General features: G+C 41.2%; 1 protein-coding gene across 1 annotated transcript in view; it reads right to left on the bottom strand.

The window, feature by feature from the left end:
* Positions 1–1,448: 1,448 nt before the first annotated feature.
* The window catches only part of TFCP2L1 (transcription factor CP2 like 1), a 37,719-nt gene continuing 17,591 nt past the window's right edge, over positions 1,449–21,576 (bottom strand). Inside the window, exons 3-15 of the mRNA XM_084524509.1 lie at positions 20,424–20,500; positions 18,721–18,826; positions 18,334–18,440; positions 17,589–17,741; positions 16,313–16,423; positions 14,475–14,566; positions 13,316–13,364; positions 13,126–13,219; positions 12,178–12,268; positions 11,402–11,502; positions 10,282–10,424; positions 8,150–8,201; positions 1,449–7,734 (exon numbers count right to left, since the gene is read on the bottom strand). Coding sequence (XP_084380635.1) covers positions 7,697–7,734; positions 8,150–8,201; positions 10,282–10,424; positions 11,402–11,502; positions 12,178–12,268; positions 13,126–13,219; positions 13,316–13,364; positions 14,475–14,566; positions 16,313–16,423; positions 17,589–17,741; positions 18,334–18,440; positions 18,721–18,826; positions 20,424–20,500 — 1,214 coding nt within the window. The 3' untranslated portion in view covers positions 1,449–7,696. The remainder of the gene's footprint in view (positions 7,735–8,149; positions 8,202–10,281; positions 10,425–11,401; positions 11,503–12,177; positions 12,269–13,125; positions 13,220–13,315; positions 13,365–14,474; positions 14,567–16,312; positions 16,424–17,588; positions 17,742–18,333; positions 18,441–18,720; positions 18,827–20,423; positions 20,501–21,576) is intronic.

Below are 21,576 nucleotides of genomic sequence, written 5' to 3'. Positions count from 1 at the left end.
TCAAATCTTTCCTTTCAAAGTAGCATTCAGCTTCTTTCACCAAATGAGCATGAGGGAAGGTATTTTCCTACCTGCTCCATAATTGTGACTAATCCTTTTCACTGAAAGACTGCATTGTTTCATAAATTGGAAAACTAATTCTGAAATGTTTGCTTGCTGTTGAAGATTTATATGAGATTATGCCACAGCTTTGGCTCAGCAGCTCGTGTTAGGCCTTGGCTCTCCTCACTCACGACCAGCTATTTTCAGCTCCTGTCCAGCCATAAACACGGCTGCTGCTGACTTCTGAGTGCGTTCCCAAGGAGATCTTTTCCTTATAAGCTGTATTGCTGTCTGTACCACAGTAATTAAAATGTGCAGCATTACCTCTTTCTCTGCCATTAAAGTCCCTTTATCAGGCAATTCTAGATAATCTTCTGACCATTTTTGCATTTAGCAATGCCTGCCAGCACATGGGTTAAGCGTACAGTAGAGGGACGATTTTGCATGGAGCTCAGTTGGAAGCACCCATGCCAGCAGCTGGTGTGTGCAATCGTCAGGTGCACCTCACGTGGGGTGTCAGGGAGGGATTCACCTCTGTAGTCCCACCATCCCTGGGGATGGCTCCTGCAGGGGATAGCCCTCCTGAAAAATACTCATCCACCTGCCTCTAGAACCATTGTCTTTGCTGTTACACTTCACATATGAACTTACATTACACAGAGGCACATGCTACATTTTCTAGTTTTGTGATTCAAATATTCCAGCAAAATAAAGGAGCCAAAATTTCTCTTGAAGTCAAGAAGCACCCTGATGTGGTAGAATATCCATTCCCTCTCCTTTAACTTAATGGCAAGTTTGGCTGCTGGAAGGTAACATTTTCCAGGTGGGCTCCATCTACTCCAAGTGGAGACAGCAGACATCTATCTCCATCTCTTGAACATGTGTATTATTAGAGCTATGCCTTGCCCTTAGAGGATGCTGAAATGCTTTCACCCAAACCTCTGGGAATGTCCAGACCTCACTGCCTCTTCTCCGGCATATCTAACAGCTACTAAATAGCACAGAGCATTGCTATCAAGAAGGACATTTTGCTCATCTTTCCTGTCACCAAACACCAGTCTCTGAAATACCTGTGTCCTCTGCTTAGCAAGCCCACAGCCAGCTGCTACCTAACCTAGTTTGTGTTCTCTCTGTTGCTGCTTCAGTAAGAATTAGGCACTTCTCCCCATGCCCGGACTCAGATTAAATGTGATCTGCTCTCTGCATTGTGTTGCTGAGAAATGAATTCAGTCCCAATGAGAAGAGAATGGCTGCAGGACATTTGGCTGTTGCTGACATTCTCGCACCAGCACTTTGCAAACTGCACTCCCGCTGATTCTGAGAGGGCACTCAGCACCTTACAGCTGCCGATGCACGGCTCTCCTGCAGCCATCCATGCCGAGCAATGCAGAGATGAAACACACACGTCTTACAAACAGGTTTATTTGCATTTTGACTGGAGCACAGATTCTAGATACAGATTTCTTCTGCACAACAGTACAATAGCCAGTGCAAAATATGCTTCTTTTTTTTTTAATTCATGTACAAAAAAAACGAACAAACAGACAAAAAGTGTGGCAGTATTTACTCACAACTGGTACGCCTCAGCCTCCAATCTACCCACCTCCACTCGCCCTCGCCCATCACGCCAACTTCAGGGTCAGCATCGCCCATCTCGAATGGCTGCATTGTCAGTGAAGAGAGGTAACTCCCATAGCCCTTTGAAAGATAAACGCTCACCCCAAGCAAACTGGGAAAACAGCAGGCTACTTAAGAAAAAGTTAGGCACACCAGCTGCTTACCAACACATCCCCCCACAGGGAGCAGAATAATTTTGAGGGAATGGCCAAAAAAAAAGAAAAAAAAGTACAAATCGGAAATGCACAAAAAGCTAGGCACCAGCTTAACCCCTTTTTTAAAGAGAGACAAGGATGTTAGCATACACCTCCAGTCTGCCTTCTGCTATTCACCTACAGTAGCTATGATCAACACCAAACACACACTCCCCACTTTGAGTACCCTGTGCTGTCAAGCAGATTATAATCTTAAGAAAATATCTGTACTACTACCATAAAGTAAAACCATTTAATAATTGGAGGAGAAAGACAAGCTACAGTCTGAATACAAGTATTTCTCTGAGAACAGTCAAAAACAAAAACAGAGACAAAAAAAACCTGTCCCAGTCATCTACCAGATGATTGCTAGAATTACAGCCGATGCTTAAGCAATACAACATCAAGCTAGGAAAGTCACCGTATGGCTGTTCAGTTTAGGAAGTAGCTTTGACTAATTTACAAAGCTTTGAGCTATCTATTTCTCTTTAACTTATTTTCAGAAGCCGCACTATAGAGCTGCAGTGCTAATGCAAGAATATACTTGTCTTCACCAAGGCCTGGAATTTATATTGCAGAAGTTCATCAAATTTACATCACTCCAAGTGGACCATCTCCAAATCACCTAGAGCTGCTATTATGGACTTTTACATTTCTGCTCAAGGAATGACTGGGTTTCAAAGCTTGACCAACAAGAGTTCTTTACATTGAAATGCAATTAAACAAAGCAGAGTACCAATTAAAGCCAAAAGGACACAAGTACTCAGCACATATATGTGTTGATACAGTACAGTATGTATGTGTATATATATATATGCATAAATATGTTTATGTTACATTACAAGGAGAGTGCCATTCAGGACTTCTCAACTGCAATAATCCTTTTACCACCTGCAATTCCTGAAAGTTCTGTCCATTAAATTTCACACCAAGACAATTAAGAATTTCAGTGTTTTCCAGATTGGATTATTATTTAGATTTTAGCCAATTAACCAAGCAGTGTGCTGAAAGAACAGGAGCATTAATTTTACAAACACCAGTCCTGCCACCTCAGGCACATGGCACAGGTTTCTATCACCAAATTATTTGTGCCTTTCCTCCCCTGCCCTGAGGTGACATACAATGGGCATTTCATTGTCATAGTCATACTAACTGATCTGTATCAATTTACTTAGTTTTCAGAGAAAATGTAACAATCAATGAAATAATTCCCAGGAGCCAGTATGGATCTGATAAGAACCCAGGCTTGGGCTTTGCAGCCCTGCTTGGAGTCATACTGCTTTTAATCATGTAACAATTCTCCTGCCATTTCATCCCCAGCAAGCCCACTTTTACTTGTAGGTTCTATGCACAATGACAGTTTGGGGTACCACACTACTTAAGTAAGGCTTAGTTAAGACTCCTAAAACCCAGAGCTGATAAAGGTCTGTCCTAAAAATTTAACATGCAGAGATAAAAAAAAAAGTCTAATTTAAATTACTTTGACAAGAAGGTTTCATTTGTTACTTAAAAAAAAAAAATAATAGGGAAAAAAAAGACATAAAATGTAACAGGCACTTAAGAGCAGTGTAAAAAAAGATCCTTCTGGGACATTCACATGGGGGGCAGGGGAGCTACTTACTTCCCTTGCCTTTAGTCCGTCTAGAACTTAGACATCTAGCCCAGATTACTCATTTGTGCTTGGAGAATGAAAAGCTTCTTCTGGAGGCTGTCAGATTTTCAAATAGGGTGAATGGGTTTCTCCAGGGACACCAGACCCTCTGTAATCACAGGGACAGCCTAAGCCATCAGGCAATCACCTACCACTTACACAGGTGAGACAAGCCACTCATCTGAAGTAAAGCCCTAACATCTGAAGGCTTCACCTGGTTTCTGTACGGACAAACTCACCATCTTCACTAGGCCAAGGGGCTGCTTTTGTGCTTTGGGAGGCAGAGAGGGAGGTTTGTCTGCAGCCCAGTCTCACACTAACATTGCTCTGACCAGTGCCACCACAAGCACTCCTCAGCCACAACGGTTCACGGTCAGTTTGCCCACATACAACAACCTGTTGGTTACACAGCATCATGCAAAACAGGGGCAAAGGGTGCAATGTGTTTTTTGAACACCCAGAGACAAGTGGAAGTAACTCATCATTCATCCAGACACCCAACTAGCTGGTGTCTAGATGTCCATGGGTACGTATGCTACTTCAGCATGAGCCTCCAAATTTCTGTTGGGACTACAGAGGTTCAACAAGGACTAGAACTACTTTGTCAAGTAGGTGTTAGCCTTACATACACATTACAGTTATACAGCTCAACAAACAAGCTAACATAGATAAAAACTGTAGAGCCCACCTAGTAGAACAATATTTATAATCTACATGATTGTTTACTCTGGTATACCTTCTTACAACATAGAAAGAAGAGCAAGATATACTGTCAGATTCATCCTTATATAAATATAAAATTACTCAATTTTAAAAATCTAAATATAACAAAGCCCTAACAGAGTTATTTTTGTTCAAAATTAATCAAGCAAGTGTTACAGAAATAGCATTAGGACTTCTGCATATACTTCTTTATGGGCAAGATTTGTTTCTAAAATAACCAAGAACAAGTTATACTTTGTAAAAATAAGCACATGGTTCTTAGTCCTTAACCATGACAGCAAAGCTGCCTCTATCCTTCTTTTGCAGTGCTGTGTTTATCTATTGCTGTGCCCCCTGAATTGCAGGGCTATCACGTGTGAGTGGATCAGGTACTGACTACACTCTATCTGGCAACCCCAATTTAAATCCCTCTCATCAAGCCAGATCCACCTCTCTCAGTTGCATGACAACAGCAGCAATGCCAGATAAGCAGTACCGGGCCAATATTACAAAATTACATGAAAAAGCGTAGCCAATGTACATCTTCCAAAGCATCTTCTACAACAGAAACCAGACAGCCAGCAGCTCCTGGCACACAGTGGCATGTAGGCCCCACCTATTCACAAACATTTTGGAAGGTAACTATAGCTGTGAGGCCACAACTGGGGCCAGGGGACTCCCCACTGCCCCCTGACACAGGCCGCAGAGCCAGGGGGTGACACAGCTGCCTCTCAGACAGAATAAACCTCTGCAACATCATTCAGCCTAGGCCAATAACCTTAACTTCTGTCATTGATGTACTTAGTTTTCCTCAGAGTGCAGCGACACAAAAGGGACACGAGGGAAACACGGATGTAGCTCAGCAGTGCCTGCAGTACTTGGTGGCAAGTAGCTGCAGGAGGAAGTAAAGCTTGTCCTCCCATCTTTTGGGGAGTTTTGAGCTGAGAGGGTGGCTGCAGGGAAGGAGCCCGCCTTCCACCATGACATGCCTCAGGGCTTACAAAGTTCCTAAGTGCCACAAAGGGCAGCAAGGACAACTCAGTCTGGGTGTGAGAACAGCATGGTTCAGCTGGAAACAACATTCAAAGATCATCAGGTCCGAGTTCCTGACCACTTCAGGGCTAACCAAAAGTTAAAGCGTATTAGTGAGGGCATTGTCCAAAAGTCTTTTGAACACTGACAGGCATGGGGCATCAACTACATCTATAGGAAGCCTGGTTCCAGTGTTTGACCAGAAATAAAGGTTTTGGTCAGTCACAAGCTCTCCTTCAGTGGCACTTTCACTTCAAGGCATGGTCAAGTTTCATGCGGCCTCATCTTCCTCAGAAAGATGGCATTTCCCATCTTCCAAAAAGGCATTTCTTCCCCCAAAGCTACTCCCAGCCTGTCTGTTTGGCACCACCTCACTCCAAGAGGCTACTCACAACTTTTCTCGCCTACACAACCTGATCCTCAACCAAGCAGCCTCAAGCTCCTTCACTTCACAGGGTGGAAACTGCCATGTCCCAAACCCTGAAAGTCTCTTTTGGATAACTGCTACAATTCATGGAGCATCCGGGACAGCCAGTTGTGCAAGATCATGCCTAAGTATGCAATGTTAGTCAATTAGATGAGTTGGCTGCAGGTTTTCCCATTGTAACACAGTTTTTCTATTCTAGTATTATTTTTGGTTTAAAAAAAAATGGTGGGTGCTTTTTTTTTTTCTTTTTTTTTTTGTTGCTTTTCTTTTGGTAGTGGGGGGTTTGCACAAAAGTTCATGCTTTTAGTGGAAAAAAATGCTTTTCTCTGTACTTTGCTCTTTATTTCTGTTGGGAAAACTTGAAGCACATCGTTTTTGTCAGAAAAATTATCAGTCCACGTCTGTCCGAATTCCTCCGGTGTCAGCTGGGAGCTCTAATTCATGTTCTGCACATCCCCCTTTCCCAGAAGGCTGGGCTCCTGGGCACCCCTCCAGCCTTCATGACGCACTCCCCCTTTGACTAACCCGCGGTAAGTGCACCATGGGATCTGACATCCAGCCAAGGAGCTCGGCCCCAGGGGAGACATGGCACACAAGGCACTTTAATGGTAATTTCTGAGGTCTGCGACAGTAGCTAAAACTGATGCTGCTTTAAGGGTCAAATGGATTTAATTAAACGTTTCCATTCCAAAACGCTAGAACGTTTTATTCAGCGTTTTCCAACTGACAATTTCTCTTTTTTTTTTTTTTTTTTTTTGAAAATTTCCATTCCAGGAAAATGTTGGTATTTCAGCTTTCTGTCTTAATTCAGGGAGAAATGAAACGTTCAAGCAGAAGAATTTGATACTAGATAGCCATTCAGTTTGGGAGACAGCCTCATTAATTAGCTGCCAAAATCATCCATCCATGCAAGAAGGGTGTGATCCAGTTTGCCTTTGACATCAGCGAAAACCACTTTTTCAGCTTCATGGAGCCTGGATGGCATCCCAAGAGACCAGGGGAGGGGTGTGGGGGTTAACTGTAGTTGAGGCTATTTGAAACAGGAGTCCAGAGTGAAACAGCAAGAATATAAGAAGCAGCAACTAAGATGATCCATTACCTGGGCTCAATCTAAACTCAGTTTTACTTACTTTAATGATTTTCGCCTGCTGTTACTCACCAAGATCATAAAACCTAATTCCCAGTTACAGTAAAGACAGCAGTTAATTAACACTTTATAGAGTAGAATAAATCTGCAATATGAATTTGTCATGAGCTCTATGGCTTTCAATGTTTAAAACATTTCCTCCGAAAACCCTCTTATACTCTATGCAAGGAGACTACTCTAAAGCTAAAGATACAATACAGTACTGAACTGCTTGCTTCAGGTTGCCTGTCCTCCCTTGAACCCTGCAAAAATTGTTCTGTTGGATAAGCATTAAAGAAGCTCTGTCAGGTCAGACTAAGGTCTTGGGACTTCAAGCACATCTACAAATGGGAAGCAGCTAATTGCAGGCTTCCAGGGTTGACACTGTGGATGGGGACTGGGCACCAAATCCATCGTCTGCGTTGCTCAATCTGCTCCTGGATTTAGCCCTAAGCCCTCCACCTCAAAGAGTAAAAGAGGAGCCACAGGGAGCCTATGTCCATCAGCAATGGGGTGTGTGTTGAAAGCAAGAAACACTCAGAACTGTAAATAAAACAATTCATCCAACCATGAGGGGTCTAGAGAATTGGTTTTTGTTTATCTTTCATTTCCCTTTAGTACAAGGCAGATGTTTCTAAGCAGTAAGCAGAAACCTCAACAATTTTTAAGACTGGAGAGGAAGGGAGGAAGGAAGAAACATGTACAAGCTTTGAGGATGTTCTTAACTCCAGCTTCAAAGAAAAAAATGTATATCTGTAAAAGCAAGTTTTTCTTTAAGCTGTTTGGTAATTCTGAGTTCATAGGAGCATTTTATCCAGAAGGTTCTTCATGTTTCCAGTCTAGGTTGTAGCAATCTCAGTGAGGCACTAAACGTTAGGCTGTTAAAGTCTTTCTGTGCAGCACGGTCATTTTAAAATGATGTGGTAGCCATCATTGCTTTCAGCTGTAATAAAGAAACGCAAAACATTTTTTCATTGCTTTTAGAAAACAACACAAACAAACAACTCCAGGCTTTCTTAGGTAGTTTTCACTAGTTTGCACTCTTGTTCCACAACCCATTCATGACAATCAGATGTCAAAACATTTACAGAAAGATACAACATTGTAACCTTTTATCATTTTACCAGAAGGCCTTCTGCTCATTTATGTCAGTGGTATTTGAGTAATTATTTAAGTTTTATAACAGTGTAACAGAAGAAAACACAGATCAATCAGTAATTTGATGCATCTTCTTGACTTACATCAAATTGGATTAGTTTCCTCTTCGGGATACCAGCACTGAGTTTGTGATAAAGTTTAGTCCCATTGAAAGGAGAAAAATATCTTTAGAAACATGTAGTAGGAGCAGCAATGCTTACCTTTTAATGTGCTGATAACAAAACAAGATTCATCTTGGAAGTTCTGCACCATCTGAAGGGTAGAAGAAAAAAGCCAACACAAAATGTTTTTAGCAATTTAATTCAAGATTCTTTCAGTGTCAGTATTGCCTTTAAAGAAAAGTTATCAAATTCTGGTGTCTAGTCCTACATAGTTCTCAGTAACCCTGCCCGTAGATCATTAAAAGTATATGAATGATTAATTAGGGTTCTTACAGCTACTAATGTGCTTAAGAGAAACTTACACTGAAGTGCTTGCCTGGAACTGATCTGGCTTGTTCAGCATTTTACCCATCCTCTTTGCAACTCTCGATCCTACAAGTTCTTACAACACTCTAGCTACTTGATTACAGATTATGCTCTTAATTGACTTGAATGGCACTATTCCATTTTAGGCTGGATAAACACAGACCCTCTCCTAAAATCTAGAAATAGTAATACACACACACATCCACGTATTATACACACACATTCAGCAGAACCATGAAGCTCAGCTGCTTTTATATTAGCATCTGGGATAATACGTAGAGATGGTCAGCCCTGAGGAATGAACATCTTGTTGAATAAAGGAATGTTGCTAACATAATGTCATTTCAGAAGTGTGCACCTGGTTATTTTGACCAGAGAGTACTAGAGATGCTGTGCATGCATCTACATTTACCCATTTGTACTGTGTTGAAGCACAGGCATTTTAATGAAACTGCTAAGAGACGAGGCAGATCACGGTAAGATTAGTATCTAAAGCTATCTGAGTTATTGGTGAGAAACTAGCTATTCAGAACATTTGCAGGATCTAGTGAGGCCCCTAACTAAAAGACTCATCTAACTTCAGAACCAAGCTGAACCATTCACTTAAGCTTCATCCACAGTTAATGCTTCATCCCATCCTAGAGCAGCTGTGTGGAAGAGAGGAAGTGAATTACCTTCTGGAGCTGTCTCCTACAGCTACAGCAGAGAGTGGACACCTAACTTCAGAGGGAAGGTGACCAGAACCTATGATCAGCCCAGAAAATCCAGCTTTAAGCAAAACCCTTTTCCTAGCTACTGAACATCATTCAGTACATGCAGTAGAGCTCTTCCAGCTCTAAGTTCTCACATCAAACACCCTTTTCACCAAGACTGATCTCCCTATTCTCTTTTGCCACCCCCTGCTCCTGCAAATCAAACTTGACTGGCCAGTCCATGTGTCCATGTCTAATGATGCATGAAGTACATTCATACAGTGCCTCACTCTTGCCACTATGCTACTAAAACAAGAAGAAAAAAAAAAAAACACACACACAAAAATAAAGCAATAGACATTGTTAATAATTGACTTAAGTAAATAGTTAAAGCCTTATACCCAAGCTGGTTAAGGCAATTCCCCTACCAAGAGTTGCCTCCAAGCACTTTACATCCATAAAGCATTAATGTTTCAGATTTAATCAGGCTGAAATAGCAAGGAGACTTTAGGAATATGCATTACAGACTTCAGTTTAGGCCCCAGTTGAGACCCATGCTCTGCTTCATTTGTTTTAACAATGTTCCTTATATAGGAAGCTCCCTAAGTGATTCTGGTGCATGAATGAGTAAGTCACTTAGTGGGGGAAAAAAGAGGAAGGGCAACTCACTATTAACCTACAAGTTAATGGAATGGACTAAATTAAGCCAACATATAATGGGACACAAACAGCTAGCAGAGGTCCATGAAATCATAGTGTGCATTTACACAGTGCTAACTCTGACCCAGTAGCCAGTCAGTCATTATGTGGCTGTAGTCATTGGCTGAGATGTAAGACTAATTGCCCTACAGATTTTCAAACTTGCCTTCTTCAAAAAGCTTTCCTATTCATTTTTAAAGAAACTCACTTCAGTTCTTCATTTTGGAATTTGTTTAAGCAGCCAAAATGAAAAGGAAACAATCAATTATTTTTTTAATCTCTTCTATAAAGCAAAAATCTTAAAATCACACCAAAATTAATGTTATGAATGAATGATATGCTTTAAATTATTTGTCTCAAGTGTTTGTGATTAGTGACCTTGCAACATTTTCTTGAAAATTCATATCATACTTTAAAAGGTCATTCTAACTTCAAGAATGCAGACAACTGTTTTAGTTTGCTTTTATTTCTTACCTCATTGCTCACTAATACATGGATCCCTGTGGGTCCCTGCCGATAGATTCGATTTATCTGCTGTGGAGAAATGCTGTACAAGTTTGCAATCTTCTCAATTAATTCCAAGGTGGTCAATTCTTCCAAGAAAATTGCATGATATACTGCAACAAGTTGAAAGGAATTACAGTGTAATTATAGGATAGTAATGACAGGTAACACCAAGATGCTCAGTATCAACAACCGTATGCGTTTAAGATCAAGGTTCAAATCTTGACAGTAGATAAGCAAGCTTAGTACCTTCAGAGCAGGTACTAAGCAACTTGATGATTTGTAGACAAATACCTAACATTTGGGTACAGCAGGCAAATGGAACCCATGTCAGTTTTGCCCAGAGGAAATCATAAGGACTAATGACAACGTATAATAGGGTACAAAAAATAATAATCCCTTATAAGGATGTCATTATTCTTATATGATATACTTTACTACTTTTAAATTTTGACATTTTAAAGTAGCTCTGATTAAGCAGTAACACCCATGATAAGATGTTGCACAAAAGTAGTATTTTATTAGATACTTTCCCGTTGACACCATAGGCACAAACTAAAGACTTCAGCGAATCAGATAACTGTAGATGACAATATTTTTTAAATCTGATCCAAATGGTAGGAACAGACAGGTAGAAAAACTGTGTCTAGTTAAAACTATGTGCCAGAACTAAGTAGGATCTTCATTCTCATGTAATCCTACTTCTGGAGCGTGTTATGAGAGACAGTTCAGAGCAGTGAGTCCTCAAAAGCTTTGAAATTCCAAGAATTAGAACCCCACTTTAAGACATACCAGCCTTCCATTTCCTACAACACTTTCAAACAAGCCATATCTACAATCAAATTGTGGATAGGATGGCAGTTTTTAATGCTACAGTAATTGTTAAAAACAGAACAGAGCCCTTGTTATGTCATTGTTTGGATAGCTTGTGAATGTAGCCCTGTAACTAAGCTAACTAACCTAACAGTGTCAGAACAGGAATAAGTATGACCTCTCCAAACACACAATACCAAGCTGTGCCATGCAGAAGCTCAGGAAGAAAGCATATTTTCAGACAAGTGCTTAACAAAACCTATACATAAAAACTTACCGCAAAGACTGCCATCTCCATTTTCTCGTTTTTGGTGGAGGTGGGACCTGTTATGCTCTGGTTCTTGACAGACATAAATTGTCATCTTGGGCCTTACATTTCTATAGATTATTAAAAGACAGTAGTGAGTTATTTAGATCTAAAATTGTTACAGTCAGCCACCAAACAATGAAAGCTGGAATCATTCAGGCTGTGCATAAATAACCAACTAATTCTTGATGCTGGTGACTAAATGACTTAGGAAGGTCTACTAAGAGCCCCCTGGGAGGTGGTGGTAGACTGTAGAACACCTTAATCTCTTCAGGGCCAGATAAGAATAAACAGTATCCAACATTTGCAAAGCAGTTCATCATACTCTCGTTTACTGATTTAAATTCTAAGCAGCTGGAGAATTTACAATGTTATTGCCATCTAAATTAAGTTTTACAGTCATCTGAGACTCCGGGGTTGTTCTGTTTGTTACCTGTGATGGAGATACAAGATGAGGTACTGTAGGCAGCGTCACATATGAGGTACATGGAAACTATCATCTGGTAGCAAATAAATCACTGGAAATCCACATTATGCTGCTTCATTTTTAACTCAGGTGAGTTTGGCAGCATTTCTGATCTGCACTTGGATTTGAATACCATTGTGATCTCCAGCCTTTAAGATGACCCTCTGAAGTGTTAAAAGGAAGTCTCAATGCTACAGCTCTAGGATTAACTTCATGTTAACACTGAAAATATCAAGGGATGCTGCCATAACAAGAAAAATAGGAAGGAAGAAGTACAAACCTTCCTTTGATTGCATTAAAGAGCCGAATTCCATCAGCAGGCCCACAGATTTGAACAAAATCTTCTTTGGACATCTTCAGTAAGTCAGCACCTACGTATTTTAGATATTTTTTTTCAGAAGTTAAGCAAATCTTAGCTTCCAAATTTTGTGTATGGTAAGCAAGATAGGGGAGGGGGAGAGAATCCACAAAGCTAAATCAGACAGACTTGCCTGGAGAGGTTGCAAATTGAGAGAGGTGACACTGCAAATGAATCATTGTAAAATAGAGTGCTAGAAGAGCAGTGGTCCATAGGAAGATATTCTAGACAATACTGAAACAAGCTAGCTACTTAACACTCTCCACTACTAAATGTCCCAATTTTCCTTTGCTGCCATGTTCACCAGGTTATTTAAGCATAATACAAGCAAGTCAGAGAAAGGTTCCTCAAAGTTTCAACATCTTAAATACTTCTCTTCCACCATCTTAATGCTGTGTACAACTACTAATGGGAGGGTACAATAAAGTTGGAGCCAGGCTCTTCTTGAAGGTGCACAGTAACAGGGCAGGAGACAGCTAATAGAAGTTGAGAAAGATGGCAAATACTGAATAGGTAAAAGGAAGTAGCTTTTCATTGTGAGCATTGTCAAGTACTTGGAGAGGTTACCCAGAGAGATCATGGTTGGAGATACTCAGAACACAACTGCAAAAGGCGCTACGCAACCTGAGCTAATTGGACTTGTTTCAAGCTAATGAACTCAAGAAGTCCCTTCCAACTTCACTTATTTTCTTTATTTCTACAATTCATGTTTTGGTAAATGCTAACTAACCTAAGAACAAAGTAACAACCACACCAGATCCGACTAGTGATCCCATCAACAGTGGCCAGCAGCAGATGCTATTGATAGGAAGCATGAGCTGCACTTACAATTGAGAATAAAAACAAAATAATTGGACCATTCAAACTCACCCGAAAAACTTGAGAAGAGTCTACAGAATGGAGAGAACCTATTACGATGAAGCCACTGCTGGGCATCTTGAATAGAAGCAGAAGGAAGGAGATGCTACATTGCAAAAAGAATAAGAAGGTCTTGAAATGAACTGTTCACCAGTGTCCTAAAAAAGAAAAGCACCACATTAACATGATCTCAAATACTTACATCATTGCTGGGAGGCAGGAGCTCCACTTGGTGGGTTGGAGAACTGTTGCTAAAAAAAATTATATAAAGTTGGAAGAGAAAAAAACATTATTTTAAATTTTGCATTCAGTGCCCATCCTCCTCCCCCTTCTCTATTTGACTCAACTGTCACAAGTTACATATTGATTTGATTTTTTTCTCCATCAGATTTTTTAAAAGATTTCCAAAATCTGGACAAGTACAAAAAACAAGCAAACAAAAACTCCACAACTCTGCTTTTGTTGCTCAGTTGAGTTTCTGCTCAACACTGAGGAAAAACCCCGTTTACAGACCTCATTCAAGATTTTCCATACAGCTGACTTACTAATGTGACCCCATCTAACCAAGCAAGTTGTGACCTACAAGTGTGGCTAAACTCAACCATTCTGAGCCAGAAATCCCCTAACTAAATCCATTGTCTAATAGTGATTCTTCACAAAAACAGAATAATAAGGGACCTTCTAAATCAGCCCTGGTATTATTTTAAACATACTAAACTGTAGTTTATTACACAACATTTCTAATAGACCCTCCCTAAACACTGACGGGACTGATCTTAGGTATTTCATTTATTTCTTTATGATGGCAATATTAATGAATTAAATGTGCCTCCTGCTTATCCTTCATTCTTGAATGGCTTCTTAGAAACCTGACTGTTTTGCTCCAGACAGCTTCTTTAAAGCCCATTCAATTGGGAATTCAGCACACTGTCCCAAGCCATCTTAAGTCAGAAAAGATGGGAGAAATACCAACTCAGAGGCTTTCAGCATTCAGCATCTCTTCAAATGCTCTTGTTGGAAGATACTGAGAATTGCTGGAACAGGGCATAGTATGTTGCCTGACCCCCACAGAAAAGTAGGAGAACAAATTTATGGCCAAAATTGCCCAGGTGGTTCTCTGATGCTCATCTCCCAGCCACCACATAATCAGTGGACATTCAGACCTCTGCACTACAAGGAATTCCTGCCTGTAAGGTCTTAAAACCTTTGCGGAAAATATCTTGCCCCTTCCAGGAAGGGTACTGAGAGGCTAACTGGTCCTTGACCTCTTTCAGGACATGAAATGCATGGATACACAAAACACACACACACAAGGGCTACTGAATCAACGGGAAAAACAGAGCATTTTATTTGTTACATACCCATCTCCAAGGTTGAAGCTGTTGGGAGAACTGTTGTAGCTTGGAGATGGAGCATTGTTCATTTGATAAGGCACATCTGGCCAGGGAGAGCACTGTTGGAAGAAAGGCAGCGGGGATACTTTCATGAGGTTGGAAATAAAGGATTCGATTCTCCTCTCATACCACATTCATGCTGTTGCCACGCCACTAACTTCAGCTCATCACTCCTGCTGGGAGGAGGAGACGGGCCATGGATCCTACGCTGCACTCCAAGCAGGCTGTCAGGGGGCCAGATTGATTCCAGTTGTGCATTCCACATTTCTCCCATTTCACAAAGCCTGTCCCCAAATAACACTGGGCCAAAGTGTGCACAGCTGTAAGTCAGAGCAACGCCAGTAAGTCAACTCAGACTGAAGGCAGCAATGATACAGAAATACCACTGGTCTCAATTATGAATCCCTAATTAAATCCAGGCAAGAGTGACAAATACGCTCCAGTGGCATTGCTTCAGGTTTATACCAGTGAAAAAGCAGAATTTGAACCAGCCTGTTAAAACCTCTGGCTATTAGTTGAGGAGCTCAAGTTATAAATGGATATTACATAGGGAAAATTTAAGACAAAACAGACATGAAACTACTAAAAGCCTTCACAAATACAAGTCAAACTCCATACTCCATCACAGTAGTATCAAGCCAGAGCAACTAGCTAGAATTTGTGACTTTGTTGTGAATTGATGCCACTGTAATCAGTAGAAGAAATCTAGCCCTGTGGAAGCCCCTGCCATCAAGAGCTCAAGAAAATGCTCTGTAGTATCCTTGTTTGCAATGATAAAAAGAAGACAAGCTGTAGCTTTGGAGTTTTATCATCTCCACATAGAGCACTAGCAAATATTTAACTCTTTAGCAACCCACATCTCCCTGTGCAATATGTCAAAGTGTATCAGAGCTAATAGCAAGAGTTTAGGATCTGCCAACTCAGGAGAATTAGGTCTGTGTACACAAGAGCCTTGTTAACAATCACCACGTTGAATTAGAAAACACACTGGTCACTCCTGGCACCTTAAGGAAAATTGAGTGGGACAAGCTGGATCTCACAAATAGGAAGTTTATTTACTTTAAGGAAAAAAAAAAATCCTCATTTTTAGAAGTCCAACAAGCCATTTCAAAAATAAAAAAAATGAAAAATAAATCAAACTACAAAACATTCCCACAGGGAGATGGAACGGCACTTTTAAACTATTGTCTTGAGTCCGTTTGGCTTAGCAATTCTATGGCCTGGGGTGAGCTTATACATACATCTTAGCAATGAGGGGACTGAGTGTAGAAACACATGCATCTCTGTACCAGATGACAGTCATATCCACAGAACATAAGACATTCAGATATTCCTAGAGTACAAGCCAGAATATTCTGAGAGCTACCGTAATAGTAGCCTCAAAGGCACAATCACAGAAAAACAGATTGATAATTTAATCAGACAGCCTATTCATCTGTTGAACTGCCCCATCTCCAACATGAGCTTGTGCCATACATTTCTGAAGAAAATACCTCATACAACTGGCATCTAAGTATCATGACAAGTGCCCAGGAGCATGGCAGAAGATAGAGAAAACATTTCTTTTAAACATAGGCTGTTGAGGATTGGTTTATACTCTGAAACATAAGAAATTTTGGAAGCTTTTATAAACTTCAGCAATGAGAGACACATTATAATTTCACTAAGCTCTCGATTTCAGTCAGATCTTGGCATTTGAGTCTCTACAAGAATCTCCAAGGATAGTTAGCAGTTAGACTGCATTTGCTCTGAAATCTGTTTCCCAATATGCTGAAGTAGTACAACATATGTCTAAAACATTTTACCTCTGTGAGAATAGTTGTCTCATAGGAAGGCTGATACTTCTCCTTCTCTTGGGTGGTCTTCTTCTCCATTTTTTCCCTGTCAGTCTTCTGTTTTCTGTCTGCTCCTTTAGGCTATAAGCACAAGCACAAGCTTTCCCTTATGCCAAGTATTACAAGTTTGGAGACAGAAGCCAACCAATTTTTTCTGATCTGTTCACAGAAGACTCCTTAAGATTTATGGGGACTCTACATATGAGGCAAGACCAGATCTACATTTTCCAGACAAAAAAATAATCTAACATCTCTACTGTTTCTATATCACCTCCCGTTAATGCCTACTGCAATTCCAAACGAGGCTGACCACAATCCTGAGATTTGGTACCAACAGATTTCAGACCACGAGCATACTGAATTATATACTTCAACTGGTATTTGCACCCTCTCTCCTGGAACAGGAAAGACACTGCTCACAGGAGCAAGAATTGGAGCGGCAGATCCTTCAAGACAATAACAACAAGGTTTTTGTAGGCTTAAGTTGCTCCAGGTCTGCCACACCCACATTAGAAGCTTTGGAGATGGACAGAATCATCTTTCTCTCCCCCAGGAATTCTGCAGCAACAAGCAAAGGTTATTTAAGATCTCTAGTTATGTTCACACTGTTCATGGAGGATTCAATCAAAGAAACTGGAGATGCCCATGCTGTCTTGATTGCCTAGACACAATGAAACACAGTAGATACCCTGAATATCATCATTGTAATAAGTTAACTTAAAATGACTTAAACCAGTATCCCACGTATTCCTGAGAAAGTGGACCATATAGTTTTTTTTGTATGGTTTGTAACACAACATCACCTTCAGGACACAAGCCAGTGAAGGGCGCTGCCTTCTTGACACTACTTGTCTACATCACACAGAAATTTAATTTTTGCACTGCCACCTATCCAATGGGTTTTCATTCCAACCAGTCAAGGCTTGAGTTGTTGGGTGGGTTTTTTTCCTCATTATTAAGACATCCAAACAGCCCAGATCTCAGTGTTTGTATACTGTTCACGGTACAGTGGACTGGCATCGGTCTCAGTGTAGCTCTTGGGTCATTTGAATGTAACTAGAATTGCTGTGTAGTTCTGAGGTTATGCTGCTTTGTGCACAAGAGGCCTGTTTAAGATTTTAAGCATATCCAGTTAAAGGCCTTTGTTCTTTTATTCTGCAATTAGCACCACTCCTACACAATTTACAAACTGTGCATGTTCTTGTGTCTTCATCTAGTTGATGATAAAGCCAAAACTACTTCATACCTTGAACACCTTGATCTGGCAGCTTGCAGAGTGCAAGTGTTCTGTGTATTCACCATTTTCATTCTGCTTAAAGGTGTCGATTTGCACCCGGAAAGGAACCCCCTTCTCTCCTCCATGTTTCCGTGGAGTAAATTCTGTGCTGATACAATGTACCTGGCAAAACAAAAGCTGGGCTTATCTCTGGAGACTGTTTGAAGCTGTGCAAAACTGAGTTTAGACTCCCTGTATTTGCAGTGTGCCTTAACATGAGGTTTTAGCTCCTCCCTAGAAACTAAAAGAGTCAGAAGAGTTCAAAATGTTCACTTCTGTTCCCCAAGACAAAACAATTAGAAGAACAAGAAGCCTACAGAGAAATAGGACATCAGGAAAAGCATCCTCTGACTTAAGTAAATCCCACACACAGATTAAAAACACATAGTTGGCATTTGGAACAAGAAACACTCATGAACAAGGAAAGCAAGCAAAACTAAAAGGTTGTGAATGGTTTCCTCCAGACAAAACTCATGCTTAGAAAGCAACATCAATGTGCTTTGGGGGGGGGGGGTATTTTTTTTTTTTTTTTTTTTAATAACCCAGATAGAGCAGATATTGCTTCAAAACTAGCAAGTAAGTAACTAGCAAGTGTCGTATAAACTAGTTATACATAACTGATTTTTTCCTCTTCTTCACGTGCCATCTCTCTCTTCAGGTCTTTATAAGATACCTCACCTTTGTATTTACCATAGGAATATCACTTTTCTCTTACCTGAATGAATGCTGAGGCTCTCTTTGATGGATCCCACAGAAATTCAACAGTGTTCAGCTGTGTGGGGCTGGCCCTGGGATCCAAGATGCCAACTGACAGCGGAATATCTGTAGAAGAAAACCCCTAAAATTTTAAAAATATTAAATTGAAGAAGAGAAAGCATTTCCGTACAATTACAAGAAGCATGTGAAAAGCCAAGCCACCAATGATATCTGTTTGAATGAAATGGTATATCTAGGACCTATAGGCCTAGATCTCCTTTCCTCTCAAGGATATACAGATTTTTCTAAGAGAAGAGGATAAAAAAATAAATAAATAAACACACCATACACCATGCAGCACCTCACTTCCAAACACTACACAAGAGCCATAATGAAATAGTCTCACCTATATCAAGGATGCGGTCCCCAGGCCGACTCCACCTCCAGCCCTCCAGCTGCTGATGCTCTGTGTACTGCAGGCGTCGATCATGGAATACTACACGAATTATACTCTGTTAAGAAAAGATGGCAAGGTGAACAATGTGATCTAGAAGCCCTTCTCTTGAGATGACTTTGGCTTTCCAGTGTAGGAGAAAAAGCTGATCTGTTCCTCCTACATGTTTCTGACCCCCATTCAAGAGGGGAGCAGAGGTTTCCCCTAGAGACCCATCACCATGTTTCTCAAATTCCTAAGGGACCCCTGAAGCACGACATCAGCACACTTTCCCCTTCACAGGGCACATTTATACGTCATAACATAGCCCTGTACAACTTTCTGGGATTTGGTCTGGAAGCACTATAGCAACGTCCACCTAATCTTAGGTGTCATGCCAGGTAAACATCACTATATTGCTTCCACACCCAAAACAGCTCACATGGGGGGGGAGTGACTGTATTTAATGTATCTGTACCATGCCCCAATCCCAGTATATCCCACTCTGATCAGAAAATGTGAAAGCCAGCTCACCTGTCCCTGCACTGGTGGAGCTGACATGCCCAGACACCTTGTCAGTGGGAATTAAACTTGATTCCAGCCATTAACCATCAGCCATTGACACTGAATTTGCCTTTAACTTGTGTTTCTTTCAGTAAAAGCATGGATAGCAAGATGGAAAACTTGTAGTTAAGTATAGAATAGAAAAGCTACTGTAACAGGGGAACCTTGCATCTCTGGCCTGCAACGTTGCAGCCATGTCAATAACTGGAGACAAATGGCTGGAATAAAGGCAATCCCCATGGCAGACAAGTCCGAAGTATCCCTAATTAATAAATCCTGCATGAGTTAATAACCCCTTATCTCCTGGTTTCTCAATTCCCTGCTCCTACTGGGGACTTCCGTATCAAACGAATGAGCAATTTTTGCCAGTGAACCTGAGAAGGCCCAAATAAAACCCTAGCTCCAAAGCAAGCAAGCCACAGTGGGAATGCCTGCAAAATCAGAATCTAAATCTTTATGCTTCCTGAAATGGGCAAAAGCCAAATGTGCCTAAACTTGGGCAAAAGTTGAAGTCCAGATTGGAATCCAAATGTTGCAATTAAGTCCCAACGTCTCAAAAGAAATCCTATGGCAGAACAGCCAAGAATTTGGTAGAGGAAGGCCTGAAGGCTGGATCCAGAAACAAGATCTGGATCCAAGTTTTTGAATTTGAACTGAAACAACCAAGTTCTATATGTTCAAAATCATGTCTATTACTGAAGTAAACTGGAGCTATGCAGAACCTGTGTGGCAGAGCAATGTAAACACCAGGGTCTTCCGCATGACACGTAACAACACAGGCGTGTTGCTCGGGTTAAGAAGGGAGACAAGCCTTCCTCTCAGCAGTTTTGACCATGTTCACCTCTGAACTTTGGGATTCCCCCGAACCCAATATTCACAGTGAAACTCTGGGGTCAGGATCACAAACAGAACAAGGATTCCCTCGAAGCCCTGTAAAGCCAAGCTGCAGAGTCCCGTGGAACTCCAGCACTCAGAGTAACTCCATCAACCCTGCTCCCATTAAAAACAATGGCCAAGTATTTTCCATTGCCTCAGTGTGAGCAAGGTCAGGCCCCCTTCATTAGAGGCTGTATGTAGTAGCAGGAAGAAAAGAAATCTATATTTCTCCTTACCTTTACATATTTTGTGTTTAAATCTTGAAACTCTCCCAATTTCCTATTCTCAAGTAGACGGATTTCATAAGACTGACCTAGAGTTTAAGGAAACATTTCCAAGGTGTTTAATATGTTGTAGCAATGAGAGAGTCATGCTGGCATTTACGTGGCTAATAAAGCATACGTCTGATCAGGGAAAGATCATTTTTGGTAACATAATGCATTTGCCCCAGTAATTGAGTAGGCAATAAAGCACAGCAGAAATCTGAGGGGAAGGTTTGTCTTTTGGCTGCTAAAAGCACTCAGTTAGGCAATCACAGGCTGTCTCCGAGGGCTGCTCGGCCTTCTGGTCACCCTCCACAACGTCACTGAGGTGTTCAAGGCCTTTCCCCCACCCCATGCCACACAGCTTTAACAGCACTGCCTTCATCCGCCCCTTCTACTGCAGCAAAGGTTGGGTGAAGAGCTGCTGCACAACAGGTCCAGGCACTGTTCTGCAAAGGATAGCAACGTGGGCCAAATCTCGCCTTCTTCAGAGCGCAGTCAGGTCTGCGAGGTGTTCCAGTGCACCAGCAATACCAGGCCTTAGGTGTGGCTGCCCACTGCACAAATACTCCTTCAGATGTGTGGAGCAGTAATGGATCTGACAGTATGTACAAGGACCAATCCTGACCACTGGAAGGGATTCAGACTCAGGCACCCCACCACCACCACCCCTCAGCGTAACGCTTTTAGTCTGTTCAGTAGAATTCGGCTAACTGGTTTGTGAAGCATCATCAAGTATCAAGGCTGACAGCAGACAAAGGAGATTGCTGTCCCAAAACCTTAGGCACAAATGGCTAAGACAGCCCAAAAACTCATTGAGTAGCACCAACTATACAATAAACCCACAGCTGCTACAGAAGCAGGACAGGAACATTAGGATTAACAAAGCATATATATACACTTAATAGTTAGGTTAGCTTTTCTTGTTCATCTTGCTATCCCCCCATTTACTGAAAAAAATGCACAGGTACAACAAGGCAGGCACCAACAGGGCGATCAGTTTGGATCTTCTCGGTCAACCAGCATCTCCTCCAAACTGGCCCTGCAGAAAACTGCAAAGCAGATGTATCTCCCATTGAGTAGTTGCTATCAGCAGACAAAAATGCTACATTTCTGAACCTGGATC

Source organism: Aythya ferina (assembly GCF_964211825.1).
Source record: "Aythya ferina genome assembly, chromosome: 6".
In the NCBI taxonomy this organism is placed as follows: Eukaryota; Metazoa; Chordata; class Aves; order Anseriformes; family Anatidae; genus Aythya; species Aythya ferina.
Note: the sequence above shows the minus strand (reverse complement) of the source record. Positions and strands in the feature narration are given on the sequence as shown.